This window comes from Lontra canadensis, unplaced genomic scaffold (assembly GCF_010015895.1).
Source record: "Lontra canadensis isolate GAN:19392208 unplaced genomic scaffold, GSC_riverotter_1.0 scaffold228, whole genome shotgun sequence".
NCBI lineage: Eukaryota > Metazoa > Chordata > Mammalia > Carnivora > Mustelidae > Lontra > Lontra canadensis.
Window position 1 is genome coordinate 655,195 of NW_022631222.1, and position 23,832 is coordinate 679,026.

The 23,832-nt window shown below is 40.7% G+C and overlaps 1 protein-coding gene across 1 annotated transcript; it reads right to left on the reverse strand.

The window, feature by feature from the left end:
• Window positions 1–4,584: 4,584 nt before the first annotated feature.
• On the reverse strand, window positions 4,585–16,306 carry NANP (N-acetylneuraminic acid phosphatase). Its single transcript, XM_032849428.1, has 2 exons — window positions 16,201–16,306; window positions 4,585–6,910 (listed from the first exon to the last, which is right to left on the reverse strand). Exons 1-2 carry the CDS (start codon window positions 16,288–16,290, stop codon window positions 6,254–6,256), a joined length of 747 nt encoding a protein of 248 aa, XP_032705319.1. The 5' UTR covers window positions 16,291–16,306; the 3' UTR covers window positions 4,585–6,253.
• Between the last annotated feature and the right edge of the window lie 7,526 nt (window positions 16,307–23,832).

The window sequence follows — 23,832 nt, forward strand, 5'->3', positions numbered from 1 at the left end:
TGGGTAGCTCAGGGGGTTAAAAGCATCTGGCTCTTGGGTTTTGGCTCAGGTCATGATCTCAGGGTCCTGGGATCAAGCCCATGTTGATCCCATGCTGAGTGGCTCCCCACTCAGCAGTCTGCTTGAGATTCTCTCCCTCTGTACCCCCCCCTCACATGTTCTTTCTAAACTAATCTTGTTCAAAAAAATAAACCTGCCACAATATCTAACACTTCACTGGGGAGTTAACGTGTGGGGGCAAGCATAGAATTTGCTAGCCCTGGAAAGAGTGGGAGTGAGTGTGGCTAGGCTCTCACATGGCAGGAACTTGCACAAGTTATTTCACTAGCCTCAGCATGCAGTGTGTACCCATGGCTCTTTCTTTGGCTCCATGTTATCATTCTTAGAGCAAGGAGTCAACCCACCAAATTCCCATAAAGTTTGCTCATTCCAAGCAGTTAAATATAATAAAAGCACTGTTTTCAGTGGAGAACTGTCCCTTTTTTATCAACATCTGCTGGACACCCAAGTAGAGCACTGTGCATGTGGCTTTCAAAGTGTATCCCACTGTTATTTGTTAAATTTTTAAGGACACATTTTGCTTGGGAGAGAGGCAAAAGGATTAAATATACCTATTAGGAACTCAGCATGTGGAATATGGGTGATATATACGAACAAATAGATGATAATAAAATTTAACTTTTAAATCACTTACAATTATACAATTTAGGGGTATTTAGTACATTCACAATAAAACTACCACCACTATCTAGTTCCTGAATATCTTTGTCATTCCATAAGGAGACTCTGTACCCATTAAGCAGTCACTCTTTTTCCCATTTCGGTAAAATCATGAACAATTTCTTTAAGCCATTTTATCATCTTATCCATCGTAAAAGGTCAGATTGACACTCCAAAAAAAAAAAAAATCTTCCAAGAAATCCAGTAGAAATAACTATATTGTCATATATGTTATATATTTGAAGATTGATTAAATATATGGTTTTATTCTGGCTAAATTTTAGTACTACTGGTAGGAATATGTTAATTTTTTAAAAGCATAAATCAAATGTACCCCCATTCAGAAGGATTTTAATTACAAAGAAATCTAAGAGACTATAGTTTAGAAGTGATCATAGGAATGGAGTTATCAACCAAAACAAGTATCTATGTTCAAGCAATGTTGAAGATTCAGGAACACAGAAGAATGAGACCTGCCATCATGAGACAAGCCAAAGGAGGTCATATACAAGAGTATAGAGAAAAAGGGAGTTGGGGATGAGATTTTAAGAAATAAGCTACAAAGATAATTCAAAACAAAATAAATAAAAAGGAAAAAGGTTGTAGGCATACTGTGAATCTCTACCTCAAATGGACAGCATTTCTTAAGCTGTGGGTCATGACTATGGGGCACAGGACTGGTTTTGTGGTCTTGACCTACATTAAACATGAAATAGAAAACATCTTCTGTATCACTATACAAGGAAATACACATTTAATATTGTTTCTACCCCAAACTCAACTAAATCATAGTAAAGGAATCTGAACATACATACTCCCTACCCCCTTGAAAAACAGGCATCAACAAAATTTTGAAAGCTGGAAACATGTGGACAAGTGGCAAATAATTTAGTAGACCAAGGAAAGCTGAGTCAGAACCAACAGTGGGAAGAGCTGAGAAACCATGAGGTACATAGTAGATTCCTCCAAAAATTTAGGCACCAACACTACCAGATACCTCAGGCCTGAAGGAAAAGGGTGATGGGGAGTTGAATTAAGGGAGGATGGGTGAAAGGTGTTCAAAATACAATCCCTGCCCCCACCCCACCATGAAGTCCTAACTCGACAGAAGTTGGGATGCTACTCTGGAGAGTAAAACAGAGGATATCTAAACTGGGAGATATCACATGTAATTGGGCTCAGTTACAACCAGAAACAGATATTAAGTGACCATAGAAATACCTCCTTCCCCACCTCTTTCCCACTCAGTTTCTAGGTGCTGACATCAGACCTCTAACCATCAGTTAGGAGACTGAGAAATGCTCTAGGAAATCAGACCAACCGAAAGCAAAGAGCTTAAAACCATGATCTCGGGGCTTCTCCAATGAACAGCCTACCCAGATACCCTACAGTAAAGGAGCCTCCAAGTTGACAAGCCCCCCACTTGACAGAGATTCCAGTCAGCATCTTCATCTCTCCTCCCTTATTCATGAATACCAAGAATTTCTGGGAATGTGAGGAAAGCCTTTAATGTGAACCAATAGATTCAAATAAATGGATTAGAGCAACTTGGAAGAAATAGTGGATTCTGTGGATTCTTTAAAAACTTAACAATTTTGGGGTGCCTGGGTGGCTCAGTGGGTTAAGCCGCTGCCTTCGGCTCAGGTCATGGTCTCGGGGTCCTGGGATCGAGCCCCACATCGGGCTCTCTGCTCCGCAGGGAGCCTGCTTCCCCCGCTCTCTCTGCCTGCTGCTCTGCCTACTTGTGATCTCTCTCTCTCTCTGTGTCAAATAAATAAATAAAATATAAAAAAAAAACTTAACAATTTTCTAAGAGACAATATTCCACTCAAAACAAAAACAATGTTATTAAAAAGGAACATTTAGAAAACAAAACAAAGTTCTTGGAAATTAAAAAAAATACGATTAGCTGGGGAAAAAACCAATAGGACTACAAGATGTAGTTGAAGAAGTCCCCGAAGTGGAACAAAATAACAGACAGAAAAATAGGAAAGAAAAGATTTAAACAAAGCAGAAGGTCCATAGAGGAGGTCCATAAAAACAAACAAACAAAAAAACTGGTCACATAAGTACGGCTACTAGAAGACCACAGAGCAATGCTTTTGAAATTCCAAATGAAAATGATATCCAAATGCATGCTGTTAACTATCAATTATGGGAGAAGAGTAAAGGCATTTTCAGACACTTATGATCTTAAACACTGGACCTCTCACACATTTAAAAAACCTACTCAAGGAGGCATGTCACCAAAAAGAGGGAACAAATGAAACCTAGAAACATGCAGGACAAAACCAGGAAATCGAATGTAAGAGGCAAAGGGAGTCAGGAGGATGGCAATATGCAGCAAGTTGAAGGAAACTCATCAGAGTGGAGCAGGGCAAGGGCTCCATAGCTGTGCTGACTTTCCCCCCTCAAAGTGAGTGACAATGGAACCATCACTTCTATTGATGATGTTAATAAGACTGACAGTGGATGGTAGACCATAAAGGTGTATGTTCCAAACATGAAAGACTTAAACAGAAGTTTTAGGACTTTCTTTTTCAATCACTATGCATTTTTTTCCCCCCTAAAACTGAAAAGCGGAAATAAAAAACCTGCCTAAATTAGAGAAATTCTGTATAGTCCTATGTACCTACATAGGCAGATACACAGGAAGTTGCTCACAGCAGTGAACTATATGAGTGGTGGACCTCTGGGAAAGAGATGAGACTTTGCAGTTCACCTTTCCATTCTTTTGACTTGTGTACCACAAATGGTAATTGTCCAAAGGTGAATATATTCCCTAATTTAAAAATATGGAGTGAAAAAAACTGATCATGTATGGCAAGCAGTTTTAAAAAACTTGCCTCAGTTTTAAGTATATAAAACTGTATTTAATATATAGTAACTAATATTTTCACTATAAGTAGATTTATTTGAGAGAGAGAGAGAGAGAGAGTGCATTCATGCACGAGGAGGGGGAGAGGCAGTGGCAGAAGCAGACTCCCCACTAAGCAGGGAGCCCAATGTAGGACTCCATCCCAGGATCCTGGGATCATGACCTGAGCCAAAGGCAAACACTTAACTGAGCCGAGGTGCCCCCAGTATTCACTATTAATATATGTGTTTCACTGGTGGTGATGGAAACTGTTTCTTATTGTAGGTTACAAAGAAGCCTGAAAGTGCTAAACCAAGTACCTTTTTAACTATAAAAACCCTTTCCTATAATACTTACTGAACATCCACTGGGTCCTGGTCACTATCAGAGCTAACATGTTTGTGCACCAATGGCTTAAGTGTGTATATGGAATAAGAACACATTCACCTTTGTGTTAGTATTCCAGGTGCAATGTTCCTATGTGTCTACTCTAGGCCTTCCTCTATAGCTGGTGCTTAGGAGAGCCCCTGGACAATTGAGAATTTAGGGCTTTGTAGAGCACACCACTATGGAAAGCTGAAAAAAATTAAGATGATAAGATACTCTCATTACATCATTTTTTTAATCTTGAGGATTATATTCTAAAAACATTACTAATAAAATATAGGTCTATTTCAAGATTTTTTACTATCTTCTGTAACATTCCACTTGGAAGGTAGAAAACCACTAAGTTTTTCTCCAAGGAAGGGTGCAAATGGAATGCAATATTGCATTAATGCATGTACTGAATGTAAACCAGGAGGAGAAGGAAACAATTTATACACCCCCCCCCCCCAACTTTGGCTGAAGAACAGCTCCTTTGACATTCTAGGAACTATCTTGCAGAGATTTGTCACTATGTCCTAGAAGCAATGAACCTTCTCCAGTTAGGAGAGTCAATGTGACACTGCCTACATCCACCCTGTGGGATAGCTAAAAGGACAAACACTCAGCATCACACACCAATCTATTAGAGAAACCACACATGTAATTACTTTTCTGCCTAGATCTTCCAATTTAATAATTTTTAAATAGCTAAAATATAATCAAGGTCACATGAGCACCATGCCTGGAACTATACACAAACATACCCTGTTCACGAATGTTTAGCTTCATAGCAACAACACCCTGGGACTGTCAACGGTACAGTCACAGTTTTAAAAATTAAGAGTGAAAAGTAAATACAACAGGACAATTGCACAAAAGCAGAGAATCCTGTTCTTGGCAATAGGCAGGAGTTAAAGAAGTAAGTTAAGGATAGCCATACTCCAGAATCTAAGTATCATAATCATAGGATATTTAAAGGAGTCATAGCTATACATATTCTAACAGTCTAATATTTTACATTGGTACCTTCTTATACAAAAGTTTAAAAAAAAAAACCTGCCAAAAACCAACCCAAATCATATTTTCTTTTTTCCTTAATTAGCCATTTTATTCCAAGTTGGTGAAGACACGACACTGTCTAGCTTCACAGCCTAGAAAAGGTTTTCTAGTTGCAAGATGCCTTAGTCATTAATTAATAAGCTCAAAGTGAACACTGAGTTGGATATAGAAATTGTGAGAGGATATCCTTCCTAAAATTTGAAAAACAGCGGATGTAAGGCAGATGGTTAACACCAAGAGCCATTTAAATTGTATTAGAATGGCACCCTGAAATTATTCATAGCAAAACATAATTTTTTATTAGCTTTCATTGTATGGGTGAAACTATTCAGTTAAGACAGAATTTATGGGAGTGCTACATGGTTAGGTTGCACCTCTGAGGTATCCACAGAAGGAAAATGACTTTTGTTGCCATGTGGCTTATACTTATGCCCAGCCAGAGAGTCTAGTCCCCTGAACCATAATGTGTATGTGGGAAAAGATTATAAAAATACTTCTGTAAGAGGGAAAGACTAGTAAGAACCTACAAGTGCACTCTTGTGCACTTTTCACTATGTGCATTTTCACTATGTGAAAATGTCATGGAAAAGGAGCACCACATGCTGACTTTAACAGCTTTTTTAGTGGAAAAATCTCTTTGTCATGTATATACCATAGGAAAATTACTCACTGCCCCCCCAAAAAGGTCATGAAGAAAAACTGGATTCATAGAAGAATGTATATATTCAAAGTAGGCAAAAATATGGTATATATATTTTAAAAAAGAAAATATGCAAAATAATTTTATTATGGAATGCCTTGATTGGCATGTGACTTAGCACTTATTTCCTATTAATCAGATCTAATTCTGATAAATCTGTATTATATATGTTTTAGATTATCTATTTAAAAAAAATATCTATTTTTAAGACAACACAAAAACCTGTATTTGTGCATACAAATACAAGCTATCTTGCTTAGTATCTTCATGGCTCCAAGATGCCACAAGATTAATGAAATAATTTTTTAAAAACCTCAAGCACAGATTAACAAATAATATATTTCCTTAAGTTTTCTGGATTACACTATTAAAAGTTAACTTGTATTAACTAATGTATTCTGGACTTCTAGATATGAATACCAGTCAGTGGTTGGTTATTAAGTCATAAGTAAAAATATTCTTAGAAATGGGTCTTAAATGGAATGCCTTAGCTTTTCTTAGTTCAAAACCTATAATTTGACCCTAAAATACATCATGCCCTTTTATGTGCTTTAAGTTGACATACTGACTGTACAATCTATACTTTGTAAGAGAGCAGGTAACTCCAGCACAGAAGAAACTATATAATGTGGCATGGGGGATGACTTCAGTGGCATTATTCCATTTTTATTTATCCAGACTGTTGCTTTCAGCCCTGCATTAAGGCCTCCTTGTATATCGGTTTCTAGTGTGTCACCAACCATCACACAGTCCCCAGGCTGTACTCCGAGGAGATCACAGCAGTAATAAAATATGGAAGGTGCTGGTTTCTCTTCTTTCTGCTCTCCACCTACAACGATAGCGTCAAAATAGGACTGGCAGGCGCAAGCCTTGATCTTCTCCCTCTGGGTCTGTCGGTCTCCATTTGTTAATAAAAGTAGGCGGACCTCCTTCCGAAGTTCAGTAAGCATGGCTTTGACATCTTCTGCTAGTATCATATGCTGTAAACGTGTAGATTTCCACAGGAAATAACATTCTTCAGCCAATTTCCTATTGGCCGCACCACCCTTCGTTTCCTGGATTGCTTCTTCCCAGTGTAAAGTCCTTAGGTCAGTAATGCATGTACTGGAAGGATGAAAACACTCCTTGCTGAGTTTAACTTGAACCTTGTCACAAATGGTTTCAGCCTCTTCTTTGTAATGGTATTTTGATTGTAAGAGCTTTATCACCTAAATAAAGAAAAACAACTCCATTAACACATTTCAGGTCTTTTATAGTCATACCCTGAGAAACCATGTACCTATAATCCCTGGGTAGAAATTCCAACTCCACGTGCCTGCCTTAAGGCAGCTCTACCATTACACCATTTCTGGTGGGAATTGGTCTCATTTTCAAAGAATATCAGAGGGAAGATCTCCCAATTTCTCCACACAACCCATTCATATTTTTTGACCGATTTCTATTCTAAGTATCTTCAGCTATAGGTCATAAAAACCCTTTATTTGGCAGTCTGCCACCTTCCATCCTGGTTATGAAGAAATGGAAATAGAACTTAGGTTTAAATTTAGTAAAACATTTTAATTTCACCACAACCATTATATAGACTCTTCCCAGAAATAACATTGGTTCATCCAATCCTTTACCTACATCCATTTTATGTTTTGAAGGCCTAAACTGACCACCATATAAAATGGGACCTAATAGGGCACTTTTTTAAAAACATATATTCAATTCTAAGAGAATGAAGAACCTGCTGTGATTTCAGCAATTTAATGACGCAGTTCTTCTTCCAAACCTAGTTTTCCAGATAAAAACCTTCAAAGAGTTCTGAGTCACCCTCTGTTACACTGGTTCTGTCTCTGTCATTAGAATTACACGTTCCCTCTCGTGTTCCCCAACTTTTTATCTTGGCTTTTATTATCTTCTTTTCCATTTGGCCTCTCTTAATATTTACTGAGACCCTAATGTGGCAAGCATAGTGCCTAATGCTCACATATATTATTTCTAACTTCTCTACAACTCTGCAAGGGACTCCCCTTTTTGAGATAAGGAATGGAAATTCAGAACTGTTAAATAATTTGCCTAAACTGGGATTTAAATCCACACTTGCCTACTTCCAAAGCACATGTGCTTATTAGGCAGTGGAGACTGGGTCCGTTGCCCTCATGACATTATCTGCTGGGGTAAATAAACAGGTATGCAACCACTATAAATGCTGGGTTGAGTGCTCTAACAGTCATGTAAACAATAGTGGAAATAAAATGTAAGAACAGGTCACTCCACAAGGGTTATTGGATACGACTTCATAGCCAAAGTAACATTTAAACTAAGGTGTTACCAAGTCTGTAAGGTAGGCATGGGAAGAGAATGAAATCATTCTCGACAGAAGGAATAGCAAGAACAAAGATACAGAGCTTGGAATTTTGAGAACCGGGAAAGGTGAGAAGCCGATTTCAGACTGAAATGTAAGGCATGTGAGGGGGGATCAGGCTGGAGAGTCTGTTTGTAAAAGATCAGGCTGGAGAGTCTGTTTGTAACTGGTTAGTAAAAGATCTTCAATCCAAGCCTTCTATAGATGCTACCCAAGTCCCCTTGGCACATACTGTTCCCATACATGTTAATGGCTTTATACCATAATACTGTAATGCCAATTGGGCTTCATACTGTAAGTAACTAAGGGTTTTATTTGACCACAGGAGCGCCCATGCACACAAGCTGGGGCTGAAGTTTTACCCTGGAAGGAGGCCTCAACTAATGAGTGGCAGAAATTGGCAGATTAATATCCCAGCTTTCTTTTCCCTTGGGAGGGACAACTGAAGCATGCTCTGCATGCTGTCTCCCAGAGTTCCCCAACTGTTCACACTAGTAACCTACTCATTTATTAGACTCCCTCTCTTCCTTGTATGATCCCACCATTCTTTTACAGCACTTGCAAGGACCACCTCCCAAATGGACTACCTGCATTTTAAGTCCCTACCTTAGGGACATCTGGGGAAAGTTGAATACCAAGACAAATTTGGATCTTTGGATGATGAGTGTAATGTACACAGTTGAGACTAAAAACTGTCTTCTGTTGGAGCAAAGAGGTCAAATAAGTTAAAAAATGTTGCCCTAAACTATACAGGGAACAAGTAGTATGCTACTCACAACAGATGCTCAATTCACCTACTGAAAAGGGGAAAGAAATTAACAGACACATTTTTCTTCCTTCAAAGTATAATAATCACATCAAAAGTAAATGTTGTTCAGGCTATTTGTGCTCTTCAAAAAAAATGCAATAGTTAAGAAAAGTCTTATTACTTCAAGAAAAAGATGTCATTCCTAAAAATTTTAGGGGGAGGCAAAGTTAAATTAACAAACTGAGCTTTTACAGCCTCTGTGCTAATGTCATCATCTTTTCTAACAATGTCAGTTGAATTACTCTTGAGCTATGATGGAAGGTCACCCTAAAGTTTTAGCAAACCTACTGCTACACAACGGAAGAACACAGGCCTCTAGAAATCCACAGTGCTTAAGCTTAAATAGGAGCTGGCTCATAGTTAGCAAGCAAAGAGCTCTCAATAAATGTCCAATTTTCTGTTACTACAACTGGCAATTCATTTCGCATGTTCTTAGGGCTCTGAAAAAAACAGAATTAGCTCACCTTAAAAAGAGAGTCTTATAAAGGTAAAGCATACCACTTTCAAGTTTTGAAATTCCTTCTCATTATATCCTCTGAATTAACTTTCTCATTTTTTCACACAGCAACTAATTATAGATTCATTTGGGATCACAAGCAGCATTTTTAAAGAAAGATTTTATTTATTTGACAGAGAGAAAGCAAGCACACAAGCAGGGGGAACAGTAGAGGGAGAAGGACAAACAGGCTCCCAGCTGAGCAGGGAGCCCAATATGGGGCTCGATCCCAGGACCCTGGGATCATGATCTGAGCTGAAGGCAGACGCTTAACAACTGGGTCACTCAGGCGCCCCCAAGTAGCATTTTAATATTAACATATTTGGGGAAAAAGCTTATCAGCCATTTACATATTATTAAAACAGAAATAACACCTACCGAATCACTGTTGTACACCTGAAACTAATGTAACATTGTGTATCAGCTATACTTCAGTAAAAACAAAAAACACCTAACTTAAATTAGTTCATATTATTACTAGTATAAACAATCCTAAACCCTGTACTGAGAAAACGGGAATTTTCGTAGAATTGGGGGTGGGGGAAAATGATCTCTAACTTGGTGGTCTGAAGATATTTTGTGCAAGGGGTAAGGCAGGCTTGAAAAGGATTCTGAGCACAATTAAGCCCACGAGGTACCTAAGGGCCTAAAGAAAAGGGCCCTAGGACAGTGAAGGGGGGAGAGGGAAATCAATTTGTAGATAAGATAAACTCAAGTTTCTACTTCAAAACTCTATTTAAGTCTCATCTTAACCCATACAGAAAGGAAACTGTATCCTTCTAACCTGCTGTCTGGACCCAGAATTAAAGTTACTATCATCAGTACTGGTTTTTAGCTAATTGTGATTTAAATACTCTTTCAGGGCTGGTGTGGGAACTATGTAATATTATAACACTATGATATGATATGAAGTAGCTGAATTCCAAATAAAACTGAGTTAAAAATACGTGTTCATGGGGGCACCTGGATGGCTCAGTTGGTGGGCATCTTGACTTCTGATTTCAGCTCAGGTTGTGATCTTGGGGTCCTGGGACAGAGCCTCATGTCAGGCTCCATGCTCAGTGTGGGGTCTGTGATTCTCTCTTTCCCTCTGCCCCTTCCTGCACTTGCACTCACTCTCTCTAAAATAAATGAAAAATAAAAGCTTAAAAAAATACATTCTCACAGAATATGACTGCCTACATACAGCCTAACAATTCAAGCAGCTCTTATGTTATTTTTAGTCCAAGTCTTTCTTCAAACATCATTTACTCTATGTGACTTCCTGATCAACCTTTTTAAAACTGCAATTCATTCTCCTCTCCACTTTTCCAAACATAAATAAATATACATTTGATGTATTATGTTCATGGTCAACCAACACTAGAAAGTAAACTCACAAATGCAGATATCTTTTCTGCTCTGTTCACTGAGAAACCCCAAATTTCTGTGGACAGCTTCCTCTTACGTAGTGACTCTGAAAGAAAGGCCTGAAGAGGGTAGACAGAAATAACTTTTCCAGAAGATGAAAAAAAATGAAACAGATATATAGAGTTAGTATATGGCTCCTTCTCCCCAAGCACAAGGCAATGACTAGATCTTTCCTCCCTTTGGTATGTTACTTTTGAATTGGCTAACAGTTATGGACTGTGTTGTATTCTTTTTTTTTTTTTTCTTTTAGATTTTAATAGTTTATTTGAGAGAGAAAGAGAGAGAACATGAGCAGGGGGAGGTGCAGAGGGAGAAGCAGGCTCCTTGCTGAAGCAGGGCGGCTGATGCAAGGCTCAGACCTAGGACCCCGAGATCATGACCTGAGCTGAAGGCAGACACTTAACTGACTGAGCCACCCAGGTGCCTCAGATGGTGCTGTATTCTAATGTGGTAAAGCACTCCTTGTATAGGAGCACCTGGGTGGCTCAGTGGGCTAAGCCTCTGCCTTCAGCTCAGGTCAGGATCTCAGGGTCCTGGGATGGAGCCCCACATCAGGCTCTCTGCTCAGCAGGGAGCCTGCTTCACCCTCTCTCTCTGCCTGCCTCTCTTGTCTACTTGTGATCTCTCTGTCAAATAAAATCTTAAAAAAAAAAAAGGCACTCCTTGTATAGTCAAAAGCACACAACTCAATTCTGTTTGTTTAATAGGATGTTTGTAAAGGATGTGACAACAGAATCAAGTCTGTAGACCTGTAATTTTATCCACCCATCCATTCATTATTCATTAAATATTTACCATGTATCAAATGAATATGACCAAGACAGTTTGTTTTAAGAAGCTATTAAGTTGCAGGCATCTGAGTTGCAAAAACTAATTGTAATTTCCTTTGATAAGTACATTATAAGATATCTTGAACAAAATACAGTGTTGGGGGACGCCTGGGTGGCTCAGTTGGTTAAGCGGCTGCCTTCGGCTCAGGTCATGATCCCAGCGTCCTGGGATCGAGTCCCACATCGGGCTCCTTGCTCGGCGGGGAGCCTGCTTCTCCCTCTGCCTCTGTCTGCCTGTGCTCGCTCGCTCTCCCTCTGTCGCTGAAAAATAAATAAAATCTTTAAAAAAAAAAAAATTTTTTTTTTTAAATAAAAAAAATACAGTGTTGGTATAAGGGAGTTTGGTATACACACTAGGGAGAAATAAAATCTTATTTTTTTTCAGAAAATTCACTCTGGTAGGAATGTGGAGGATAAACTGGACACAGTAAGCTTGGAGACAACACCACAGCAATAGCTAGGTGACAGACAAGTCCACCTTTAAGCAAGATAAGGGCAGTGGGGGGTGGATATGCAGGAGGGGACAGACTGGGTGGACACAGTAGATGGTACAACTTAACAAGTGTACACTTGGATGCTACAGACTTACCATGCATTCAATTAAACCTGATAAGGACACTGAGGACTAATATCACCATTCACATTTTTAAATAAGGATTTAAGATTTAGAGTGGTTAGGGAACTTGTTCAGGTATTTTCAGCTAGGTATTGGATAGCTGTGATTCAAACTCAAATGCCTGACTTTAACACATGAACTCTAGGCTATAGCATGATTTGGCCTAAACCAAGGATTTATTTGCAACATATTGGGCTTAGACTGCCAAGAACACACAAGGCAGCTGAAGAAACTGGAGGCAATACAGTACAGGGTGGTGCCCATGAGGTCAAGGTCAAGGGTATGCAAATAGAAGGGACAGTCAATATTATGGAATGCCTCAGCAAAGCCATTAATACAGACTTAAAATGTCCATTGATTTTGGCAATTTGAGAAGTGTGTAATGACCGGGCAAGCCCATTTCATTAAGTAGCAAGGAGAGAGGCTATATGTCAAGGGATTAAGGAATAAATAAAGGTGGAGACATGGAAATAATGTATATAGATTTCTTTCAAAAAACATTGCTGTCAACACAAAATCAGACACACAGATAAATGGAACAGAACAGAGGATCCAGAAACAGATCCTCAACTCTATGGTCAATTAATCTTCCACAAAGCAGGGAAGAATATCCAATGGAAAAAAGACGGTCTCTTCAACAAATGGTGTTGGGAAAATTGGACAGCCACATGCAGAATGAAACTGGACCACTTTCTTACACCACATACAAAAATAAATTCAAAATAGACTAAAGACCTAAATGTGTGACAGGAATCCATCAAAAGACTAGAGAACACAGGCAGCAACCTCTTTGACCTCAGCCTCTTTGACTTCTTGCTAGACACATCCACAGACGCAAGGGAAACAAAAGCAAAAATAAACTATTGGGACTTCATCAAGGTAAGTTTTTCATTTTTTTTTTCAGTATGGTTATTTCATATTTTATTGGACTGATGTACATCAGTCTGAGATGTAAAGCTAACCTAGGACTAAGAATACTGAATAGGAAATGGGGAGAAGCCATCCACAAATTTGATTAAATTATTAAGGTACATAAATCTTTGGGTTAGAATTGAGGGAAAAAAGCTGTTCAGAACTTTGGTGTCTAACGAGAATCTCCTAAAGGCTCTACTAATACAAGGTCAGCTTATGGAAAAACTATTGAATTGCACAAAACCCCTTTAGGCAGGAGAAATGGGCATGATAGAAGAATGTGGGCTGTGGGGGCAGCCACTCTGCAGCAGAGAGAGCTGGGCTGGAGGCTGCGACTCTGGCCCAGGACCTGCAGGTAGGCTGGAAATCTAGAGGTAAAACTTAGTGCACTGACTCAAAGCTCCTGCTTTCCAATCAGTCTCTAGGATGCTGATGCTTTCCTCAGACAAGGAAAAACCTTTTTTATTTTTTTTTATTTTTTATTTTTTTTTTTTAAAGATTTAATTTATTTATTTGACAGACAGAGATCACAAGTAGGCAGAAAGGCAGGCAGAGAGAGAGGAGGAAGCAGGCTCCCAGCTGAGCAGAGAGCCCGATGCGGGGCTCGATCCCAGGACTCTGGGATCATGACCTGAGCCGAAGGCAGAGGCTTAACCCACTGAGCCACCCAGGCGCCCCGGAAAAACCTTTTTTAAAAATTTTATTTATTTGACAGAGAGACACAGAGCACAAGCAGGGGGAGCAGCAGAGGGAGAAGGAGAAGAGGCTCTCTGCTGGGCAGGGAGCCCAATCCAGGGCTTGATCCCAGGACCCTGGGATCATGACCTGACCATGACTGAAGGCAGATGTTTAACCAACTGAGCCACCCAGGCACCCCAAGATAAAAAGTTTTTGCAGAGCAAAGTAAACAGTCGACAAAACCAAAAGACAACCAACAGAATGGGAAAAAATATTTGCAAATAAATATCAGATAAAGGGCTACTATCCAAAATCTATAAAGAACTTAACAAACTCAACACCCAAAAACCAAATAATTCAGCCAAGAAATGGGCAGAAGACATGAACAGACTTTTCTCAAAAAAAAAAAAAAATGGCCAACAGATGCATGAAAAAATGCTCAACATCACTCGAGATCAGGGAGATACAAATCAAAACCACAATGAAGTACCACTTCACACCAGTCAGAATGGCTAAAATGAACAAGTCAGGAAAGGACAGATCTTGGTGATGATGCGGAGAAAGAGGAACCCTCTTACACTGTTGGTAGGAATGCAAGCTGGTATAGCCTCCTTGGAAAACAGTATAGAGGTTCCTCAAAAAGTTGAAAATGGAGCTACTCTATGACCCAGCAATTGTACCTAGGTATTTATCCAAAGGATACAAACATAATGATTGCACCTGCACCCCAATGTTTATAGCAGCAATGTCCATAAAAGGCAAACTATGGAAAGAGCCCAGATGTCCATCGACGGATAAATGGATAAAGACCTGGTATGTATATGTGTGTGTGTGTGTGTGTGTGTGTATACACACACATATATACAAAAAGAATGAAATCTTGACATTTGCAACAACATGGATGGAACTAGAGGGTATTATGCTAAGTGAAATAAGGCAGAGAAAGACAAATACCACATGATTTCACGCATGCATGGAATTTAAGAAACAAAACAGATGAACATAGGGGAAGGAAAGGAAAAATAAGATAAAAACCGAGAGGGAGGCAATCGTAAGAGCCTCTTAACTCTTGGAACAATCTTGAGGTGGCTGGAGGAAAGGCGGGTGGGGGATGGTGTCATGGGTGATGGGCATGAAGGAGGGCACCTGATGTAATGAGCTGTGGGTATTACATGCAACTGAGGATTCCCTGAAACCAATAATACACTATATGGTAACTAACTTCAATATAAATTAACAACAACAAAAAAACCCCAAAGCCCTCAAGGGAGACAGATAACATCTAGTGAAGGAAGAAGGGTTCAAGAAAGGCTTCTTTTTTTATTTTTTGAAGTATGGGACGAACCTGAATATGCAGGAATGGAATGCACCAAGAAAGAGGATGAAGATGAGGGAGTCAAAACCTGGGGCACCTACGCAGCCCAGTCAGTAAGCCAAGACTCTGGGGTCCGGTCTTGATCTCATGGTCTTGAGGTCGCCCAGTCTAGCCCCACCTTCCGGGCTTAAAAAAAAAAAAAAAAACCAGAGAGTCAATACCTAACTAATGAAGCATGAAGAGGTTGGGACTCTCAGGTTTGGAAGGATTAGCTTTTGAAAGTGGGTTTTCACATCTGATAATCTTTGGTTTTCTTCTTAGACCTGCAGGTAGAAGAAAGCAGGGGTGGATGTGGGGCTTCAAGAAGTCTGATTCAGCATTTGTGGGTACGGAAAGGAGAGGATGCTGCTGGATAATGCCTCATGAAAGGAGTGGTCTGTGCAAGCACGGACTGTGAATGTAACCTCAGAAGTCTAAGGGTCACACCCACAGCAGAGAGACTGGAGATGAATTTCTGCGGAGACATTTTCTGGAGTCAATGAAGCCCAGGCTCGCCACTGACAGTTGTGTAACTTCCTGGGTCTCCTCAAAGATCTGCCCAAGATCACGCAGTGTGGAGAGGCCAACCGCGGAGAGCCTGGCGCCACGCTCGCCTAGCAGGTCGGAACCTGTCCTGGCAAAAAGCCAAGTGACCGTCTATGTTTGTGGGCAACTCTGCCACCGTGGCAGTTTTAACGACGTCTTTCCGGGTCCCACAGGTGGAAACAACTTCCAGACCCCAGCTTCCCAGATCTGGGCGTAGCCAGGCAGGTAACCCAAGCCGCGGGCGCGAGGGAAAGCAGCCTCCTCCCCAACCAGTTCCCCCTGCCCACTCGTCCTTCTTTCCCGCTCCTTCCCGAACGCGGTGGGTCTTAAAGGACGAGAAGCCAGTGCCTCCGGGATGACCCAGCCCCAGACGCGGTGTCGATGGACTCAGCAGTGGGAAGGTCGGGGGTGGGAGGACACCAAGAGGATAGGAAAGCGCGCGATATGGGTTGGGTGCGCTGACCCTGCCCAAAGAAGGACGGGAAGTTGGGACGTTACCTCCAACATGCCTTTTCTACTCGCCCCGGCAGTGTCGATGAGCGTGTTGTCCAAATCGAAGAAAACCGCCCGCACCCGGTTCAGCACCATCCCGCCACCCCCGCTCGCGCGCGCCCCACACCAACTCGCCGCAGCCGGCACCGCCCACGCATGCGTGAAGCGGGACCGCGGGCCAGGAAAACGGGGGCGGAGCCGTGAGGTCACCTGACCCTTCGGTGCTGCCAACGGAACTCCCGCGAGATGTCTCATATCAGTGCGTCTGAGAACAGCGAGATGCCGGGAGACTCCGAGCGGTCCGTCCGGTGCGATATAGTCACACCTCGTCAGCGGGCGAGTGGTTATCTGAGCAGTCTGAGTTTGGGGGTGATTCGGTACGCTGTTTTCCTTCGTAGCTGCTTTCTGCTTATCTCTTTTCGTGTTGCTCTCCTGCCCCTGCCGTGAGGAGAATGTCCTAAGGACCCCGGGGAGGTTTTTTGCGCCATTTGGCGCTTTGGGAAGGAGGCCGAGAATCCGTTGGCTTTTCCGGTCAGGCTGCGGATTGTCTTCTGTCCAGCGGCCCGCGACTCAGAAGCGTCGGCGGGCGTTGTCTTGCCCTAAGTCGGGGTGCGGCGAGTGCCTGTATCTCGTGTCCTGATTCTGCAGTGACGGGAGAAGTCAGGTCGGTAGCAGGAATGCCAGTGAGGTGCAAAAGTACGAATGTGTACCCTACTAGGTGCAGTCGCTGTGTTAGGACTGGAGTGGATTCTTTAAGACCCCTGTGTTAGGGCTGTGCCTGGAACGACCGGGGGCTCTGTAGGGTTTGCTGATGTTTTGTCCACTTAGATTACTTTTCCTGAAGACTTGAATTTTCGGGTTTTGGAATACCACATAAATGGATGGTTTTCAGGTGCAGCGAGGGCCTGAAGGACCCAAACAGCCTCCAGAACAGCAACCGCTTTCCACTGCCAGCGGGACAAAGATGTTGAAATTAATTTCTAAGCTTCTAAATTGCCTCTGTTGGTTAGGGACAATTGGGTATTGGGTAACTTTACTGGAATTCAGATATGTGGCCATCACCAGTGACCAGAAACTTTCTAGCTACAGACCAAATTTGCCACCAAAATTTTGTTGGATCTGTGATCAAAGAGTGGTTCACATTTTGATTGGAGGAAATCAGGGAAATACAGATCAAAACCACAATGAGGTACCACCTCACACCAGTCAGAATGGCTCAAATTCACAAGTCAGGGAACATTACACTATTGGTGGGAATGCAAACTAGTGCAGCCAATTTAGAAGACAATATGGAGGTTCTTCAAAAAGTTGAAAATAGAGCTACCCTATGACCCAGCAATTGTATTTATCCAAATATTTGTATTTGTATTTATCCAGAGGATACAAACATAATGATTTGAAGAGGTGTTTATAGCAGCAATGTCCATAATAGCCAAATTATGGAAAGAGCCCAGATGTCCATCAACAGCTAGATGAGTGGGTCACAGAGGTGTGGTATATATGTAAAATGGAATATTACTGAGCCATCAAAAGAATAAAATCTTGCCATTTGCAATGATGTGGATGGATCTAGAGGTTATCATGCCAAGTGAAATAAGTGAGAGAAAGACAAATACCATATACCATATGATTTCACTTATGTGAAATTTAATAAAACATGAATATAGGGGAAGGGAAGGAAAAATAAAAACAGGGAGGAAACTTTTTTTAAAAACTTTTTTAACTTTTAAGAGTTAAAAGCCTCTTAACTCTAGGGAACAAACAGAGTCCCTGGAGGGGAGAGAGGGGAGGAGTAATTGGATGATGTGCATGAAGTAGTGCACTTGATGTAATGAGCTCTGGGTTTTGTGTCTAATTGATCAATTACTAAATCCCTACCCAAAACTAATAATGCACTTTATGTTAACTAAATTGAATTTGAGTAAAGACTTTTTATAAAATGATTATTTATTTGACAGAGAAAGAGAGCAGAAACAGGGGAAATAGGCAGAGGGAAAGGGAGAAACAGGCTCCCTGATGAATGGAAAGCCCATGTGGGGCTCAACACTGGGCTCCATCCCAGGATCATGACCCAAGCCAAAGGCAGATTCCTAACTACCTAAGCCACCCAGGCACCCCTAAATAAGTTTTTTAAACAAGGAAAAAAAGTGATTGAAAGAAATCAAAGAATGAGTTCGTGACATGTGTGAGAATTATATGAAATAAAACTAGTGTCCATAAGTGTGTGTGTGTGTGTATGTGTATATGTGTGTGTATGTGTACATATATATTTATATTTATATATTTATATATTTAAATTTAAGTAGGCTCCACACCCAGCGTGGAACTCTAAGCAGGGGCTTGAACTCCTGACTGTGAGATCAAGACCTGAGCTGATACCAAGTTGGAGGGCTAACCAGCTGAGCCACTCAGGTGTTCCCATAAATAGTTTTATTGGGACACAACCACACTCATTCAGTTATTTATCATCTTGCGCTTTTGCTTACAAGTAAGGTTGAGTAGTTATACATGAGACCATATGGCCTGCACAGCCCAAGATATTTACTATCTGGCACTTTATAGATAAAATTTGCCCACTCCTGAGGTACATGAGTAACAGTTAGGCTGCTGCAGTAGATCAGTTGTCTTTTCTTTATGTTAATAGTTTTTTTCTTTTGCAATGACAGACTACAATTTCTGTATGTTTAGCAGCAGAATTTTACAGTTAACCTCTTTTTGCTATTGTGGGAAATAAAGATAATTTTATTTATTCGTCAAGAACACAACTCTGGGGTGCCTGGGTGGCTCAATGGGTTAAAGCCTCTGCCTTCAGCTCAGGTCATGATCTCAGGGTCCTGAGATTGAGTCCTGTATAGGGCTCTTTGCTCAGCAGGGAGCCTGCTTCTCTTCCTCTCTCTGCTTGCCTCTCTGCCTACTTATGATCTCTGTCAAATAAATAAATAAATATCTTAAAAAAAAACAAAAACAAAAACATGACTCTGGTTGCTCTGTTGATGTGCAGGGTCAGCCTAACAATATTGGTCATTTAGATTACCAGTTAGCTAAAATTATGAATGCATTAATTGGAGTTAACCTTTTTTAGTTGCCTGAGATGCCAGAATACATTAAGCATTAAGCTGCTTATGGGGTGGGGTGGCCTGGGTGGCTCATCTGGTTAAGTGTCTGCCTTCGTCTCAGGTCATGATCCCAGAATGCTAGGATCAAGCCCCTGAATTGGACTCCCTGCTCAGAGGGGAGTCTGCTTCTCCCTCTGCCCCTCCCCAACTTATGCACGCATGCTCTCTCTCTTTAAAATAAACTCTAAAAAAAAACCCACAACTGCTTATGGGTAAAGAAGCTTAGTGGTTGAAGCATCCCCCCCACCCCTGATGTGTATATAGAGTTTACTGACAGTCACAAATCCAAATCCAAACTCAGAGGAGGTATAGTGGCCTCTATAATCCTCTTAATGGGTTGGGGTGCTTGACAGTTTCCTCTTCCCGACAAGTGGTCTAAAGGCATTCCATGACCTGTCCAACTTTACTAGTTAAAGGGAATCGATGGCCAGAAACCGTATATCCTGACAACTTTAATTCCTTCTAATTACATATCTCAGGCTTTAGGATGTTGCAGTTAAAATTCATGAACCAGTTCTCCTGTAACATTTTAAGATAGATTTACAGGCTCCTCATAGTTGGGCCTCAGGTACAATACTTAAAGTTGGTTGGCTTGACAGATTTAACACTGTAGCTAGAGGAGGTCTTCATGGTTGCAGAATGCAAGGTCTAATAAAAGATGGTAATTGTGATACTTGGTGTGGTAACAAAGTGGAAACAGTTGCTTTTGCATTCTGCACTGTGCATAATGGCATTGTGCCATTGCTGTTGCCCAGCCTTGATCCCAGCCTTTCTTACCTTCGGGAAGCTCTGTCAGGCTCTTCCCACCCACCTCCCATGTACAAGTTCATTACAACTCCATGACCTCAGAAGAGAGGTTTGCCTTCTGGCTTAAAGTTTTGTTTTGTTTTTGTTTCTGTTTTTGTTTTTGTTTTTGTTTTCAGAACAGGGTATTGCTATGTTGATAGGAATAAAATAGGAGCAACCAGAAGAGAATCACAGGTTCCCACTCTATCTTCCCAGCTATCATCAGTTGTACCTATCCCACTGTCCTACCTCCTAAAGTGGACCATCTCTATGGCCTTCTGTGGCTAGCCTTTTGTTCCCTATATCCCCACCCCAGCTTGGGGAAATCTTTTCAGCAATTCTTTCATCTTGTGCATCATCAAAATTTCCCCATCTTTTGAATCCACTCCAGTTAGCCTCTCAATCACAGTATTGCACTGAAACTACTATTGCCAAGTCATCAGTGACCTTTGCCTTACTAAATCTAATAGCCATTCTCTGCCCTTATCATACCTGCCCTTTCAGCGGAGGGCACATTCCAGTTGATAACAGTTCACCAACAGTGCTGTCAGAGTATCAGAATATGGATAGTTATTATCCAGGTACATGCACCCATGTGCATGCTCTCTCTCCACACACACAAGCTCCTCCAGGGTTTACATATATTTGGAATTCCACAATCCTGTACTTCCTATGGTAAATCATTCAGGAAACAATGACAGAGTAAGAAAGTGTCTGTCTTTCTCGTGGTAAATACAGAATTGTCTTAAAATGGAGTTGCAGTACTGAAACTCCTATTTATTTTATTCTTTAGATAGATTCTTTAGGTTGATTTTATTCTTTTGTTAATTTCCATTCTGTATATTTTCTTAATCATTGAAATTGATTATTTAATGATACATTATATCTTTAACCTATGTTATCTTTTACTAGACTTTCCTCTTATTTTGTTACTGTTGGTTGATTCTAAGTCAAACATTTATTGTCTGTGAAAAACAGAAATAGAATTCTTTTACCTCTGTGGTGAAAATCCTGTGCAGAACAAAATGCTAATGTGTCCCAGAGACCAGCAAGGTTTGTCATTTCTCACTTTGAAACAGTGATACCCTTGATAAGAGAGGCAGTTCCTCTGCCTGTGATAAGCCAGGTCCTGCATTTTTGCAGCCTCATGCCCTTCCCTTCCACAGCCCATCAGGTGTCCTGGCCTCATCCTTTAGAGGTCTCCATGTGCTGCACATAGCTCCTTCTGGTGAGCAGCGTGTCTCTTGAGCACAGTGCCTATCCTAGGATCCCAGATTCTATTCCCCTACTAGGAAGAAGTAGCAGCTTCTTGCATTTACAACTATAGTTGTTTCCTCTTATCCATGGGGTATGTTCCAAGACTTCCAGCGATGCCTGAAACTGTGGACAGTACTGAACCATATATATACTGTTTTTTCCTATACATACATATCTATGATAAAGTTTATAAATTAGACACAGTAAGAGATTAACAATAGCTAATAATAAAATAGAATTATAACAATATTCTATAATAAAAGTTACATAAATGTGGTATCTCTCTCAAGTTCTCTTATTGTACTATACTTACCCTTCTTTTGATGATGTGAGATGATGAAATGGCCACATGATTAGATGAAGTGAGGTGGATGATGTAGGCATGGTGATGTAAGCTACTTTTGACCTGACACTACATCAGAAGGAGGATCAATCACCTGCTTCCAGACTGTGGTTGACCATGGGTAACTGTAGCCATGGAAAGTGAAAATGGGGATGTATGGAACTATACATAGTGACACAGGGTGATTTGTGATTATGTTTCTCTCCCACTGTACAGCAACCCTATGAGGGCAGAGACCTATGCCAGTTTTATTCACCATTGTATCCTCAGAGGACTCTACAAAGCACATAGTAGATCCTCAATAAGTACATATATTTAACTGAATTAATGACAGTTTCACCACCTTCCCTCAAACCATACCAGGATCTGACTAACGATCCATTTCATCTTCTCTTCACCTTACCTTTTGTAGAGAGAGATAAGCAAACTGGAGAATACATAGGGGGAAGGGTTAAAAAGTGGAGTTGGGAAGAGCTAAATGTTCAGAAGCTACCCTGTATAGAGGGGAGAAGAGTCTAGAAACCTATAAGCACAATGACCTCCCATGCCAGACCATTGTAATTTTTTTCTTATTTTTTTTTTTCAGACCATTGTGATTTAGAAGAACTTACCTCTTAAGTTTTGTATTAAACTTTCAATATGTGTGAGGGTGTTTACCCATCTGCTTTCTCATCTAGCCCTTAGTCCCTTCAGTTGACTACTTCCCTCTCCTTTAAATCTGAACCTAGGCTCCAGCAGCTGTGGGATTCTTTCCTGACTGCTCCTCATAAGCACAGAAGCACACACTGATTGGGGGTTAGGTGCCTTTTTCCCCTTATAGCAATTTAAACTCTGTAATTTATGTACTTGTTTACTTGTTCCATGACTGAAAACTCCACCTTTAATTACTGTATTCCCCTCCCCCCAGGATCAGTCTAGAGCTCAAAAAACATTAAGATGAAAATTTTAAATTAAAATATATAGAGCAAAATTTACCATTATAGCCATTTTAAAGAGTATAATTCTGTGGTATTAAGCACATTCACAATGTTCTAACACAACCCTCTATCCATCTCCAAAACTTTTTGATCTTTCCTAACTGAAACTGTACTCAATAACAATTTCCCATTCCTTCCTCCCACCAGCTCCAGGCAACCATGATTCTACTTTTTGTCTTATGAATTTGACTAGATACCTCGTATAAGTGGAATCATCCAATATTTGACCATTTGTGATTGGCTTATTTTACTGTCCTCAGGGTTCATCCATGTTGTAGCATGAGTCAAAATTTCCTTCCTTTTTAAAGGCTGAATTGAATGTGTATGCCACATTTTATTTATCCATTCATCCATCCATAGACATTTGGGCTACTTACAACTTTTGTCTGTTGTGAATAATGCTGACATAGACAAGGTGTAAAAATAGCTTTTTGAGATCCTGTTTTCAATTCTTTTAGGTATATGTCCATAGGTGGCATTGCTGGATCATATAGTAATTCTGTGTTTAATTTCTTTCTTTTTTTTATTTATTTCTTTTCAGCGTAACAGTATTCATTGTTTTTGCACCTAACCCAGTGCTCCATGCAATGTGTTCCCTCTCTAATATACCCACCACCTGGTTCCCCCAACCTCCCAACCCCACCCCTGAAAACCCTCAGATTGTTTTTCAGAGTCCATAGTCTCTCATGGGTCACCTCCCCTTCCAATTTCCCTCAACTCCCTTCTCCTCTCCATCTCCCCTTGTCCTCCATGCTATTTGTTATGCTCCACAAATAAGTGAAACCATAGGATAATTGACTCTCTCTGCTTGACTTACTTCACTCAGCATAATCTCTTCCAGTCCCGTCCATGTTGCTACAAAAGTTGGGTATTCATCCTTTCTGATGCAGGCATGATACTCCACAGTGTATATGGACCACATCTTCCTTATCCATTCATCCGTTGAAGGGCATCTTGGTTCTTTCCACAGTTTGGCGACCGTGGCCATTGCTGCTATAAACATTGGGGTACAGATGGCCCTTCTTTTCACTACATCTATATCTTTGGGGTAAATAGCCAGTAGTGCAATTGCAGGGTCATAGGGAAGCTCTATTTTTAATTTCTTAAAAATTTGTTCTCCAAAGTGGCTGCACCAACTTGCATTCCCACCAACAGTGTA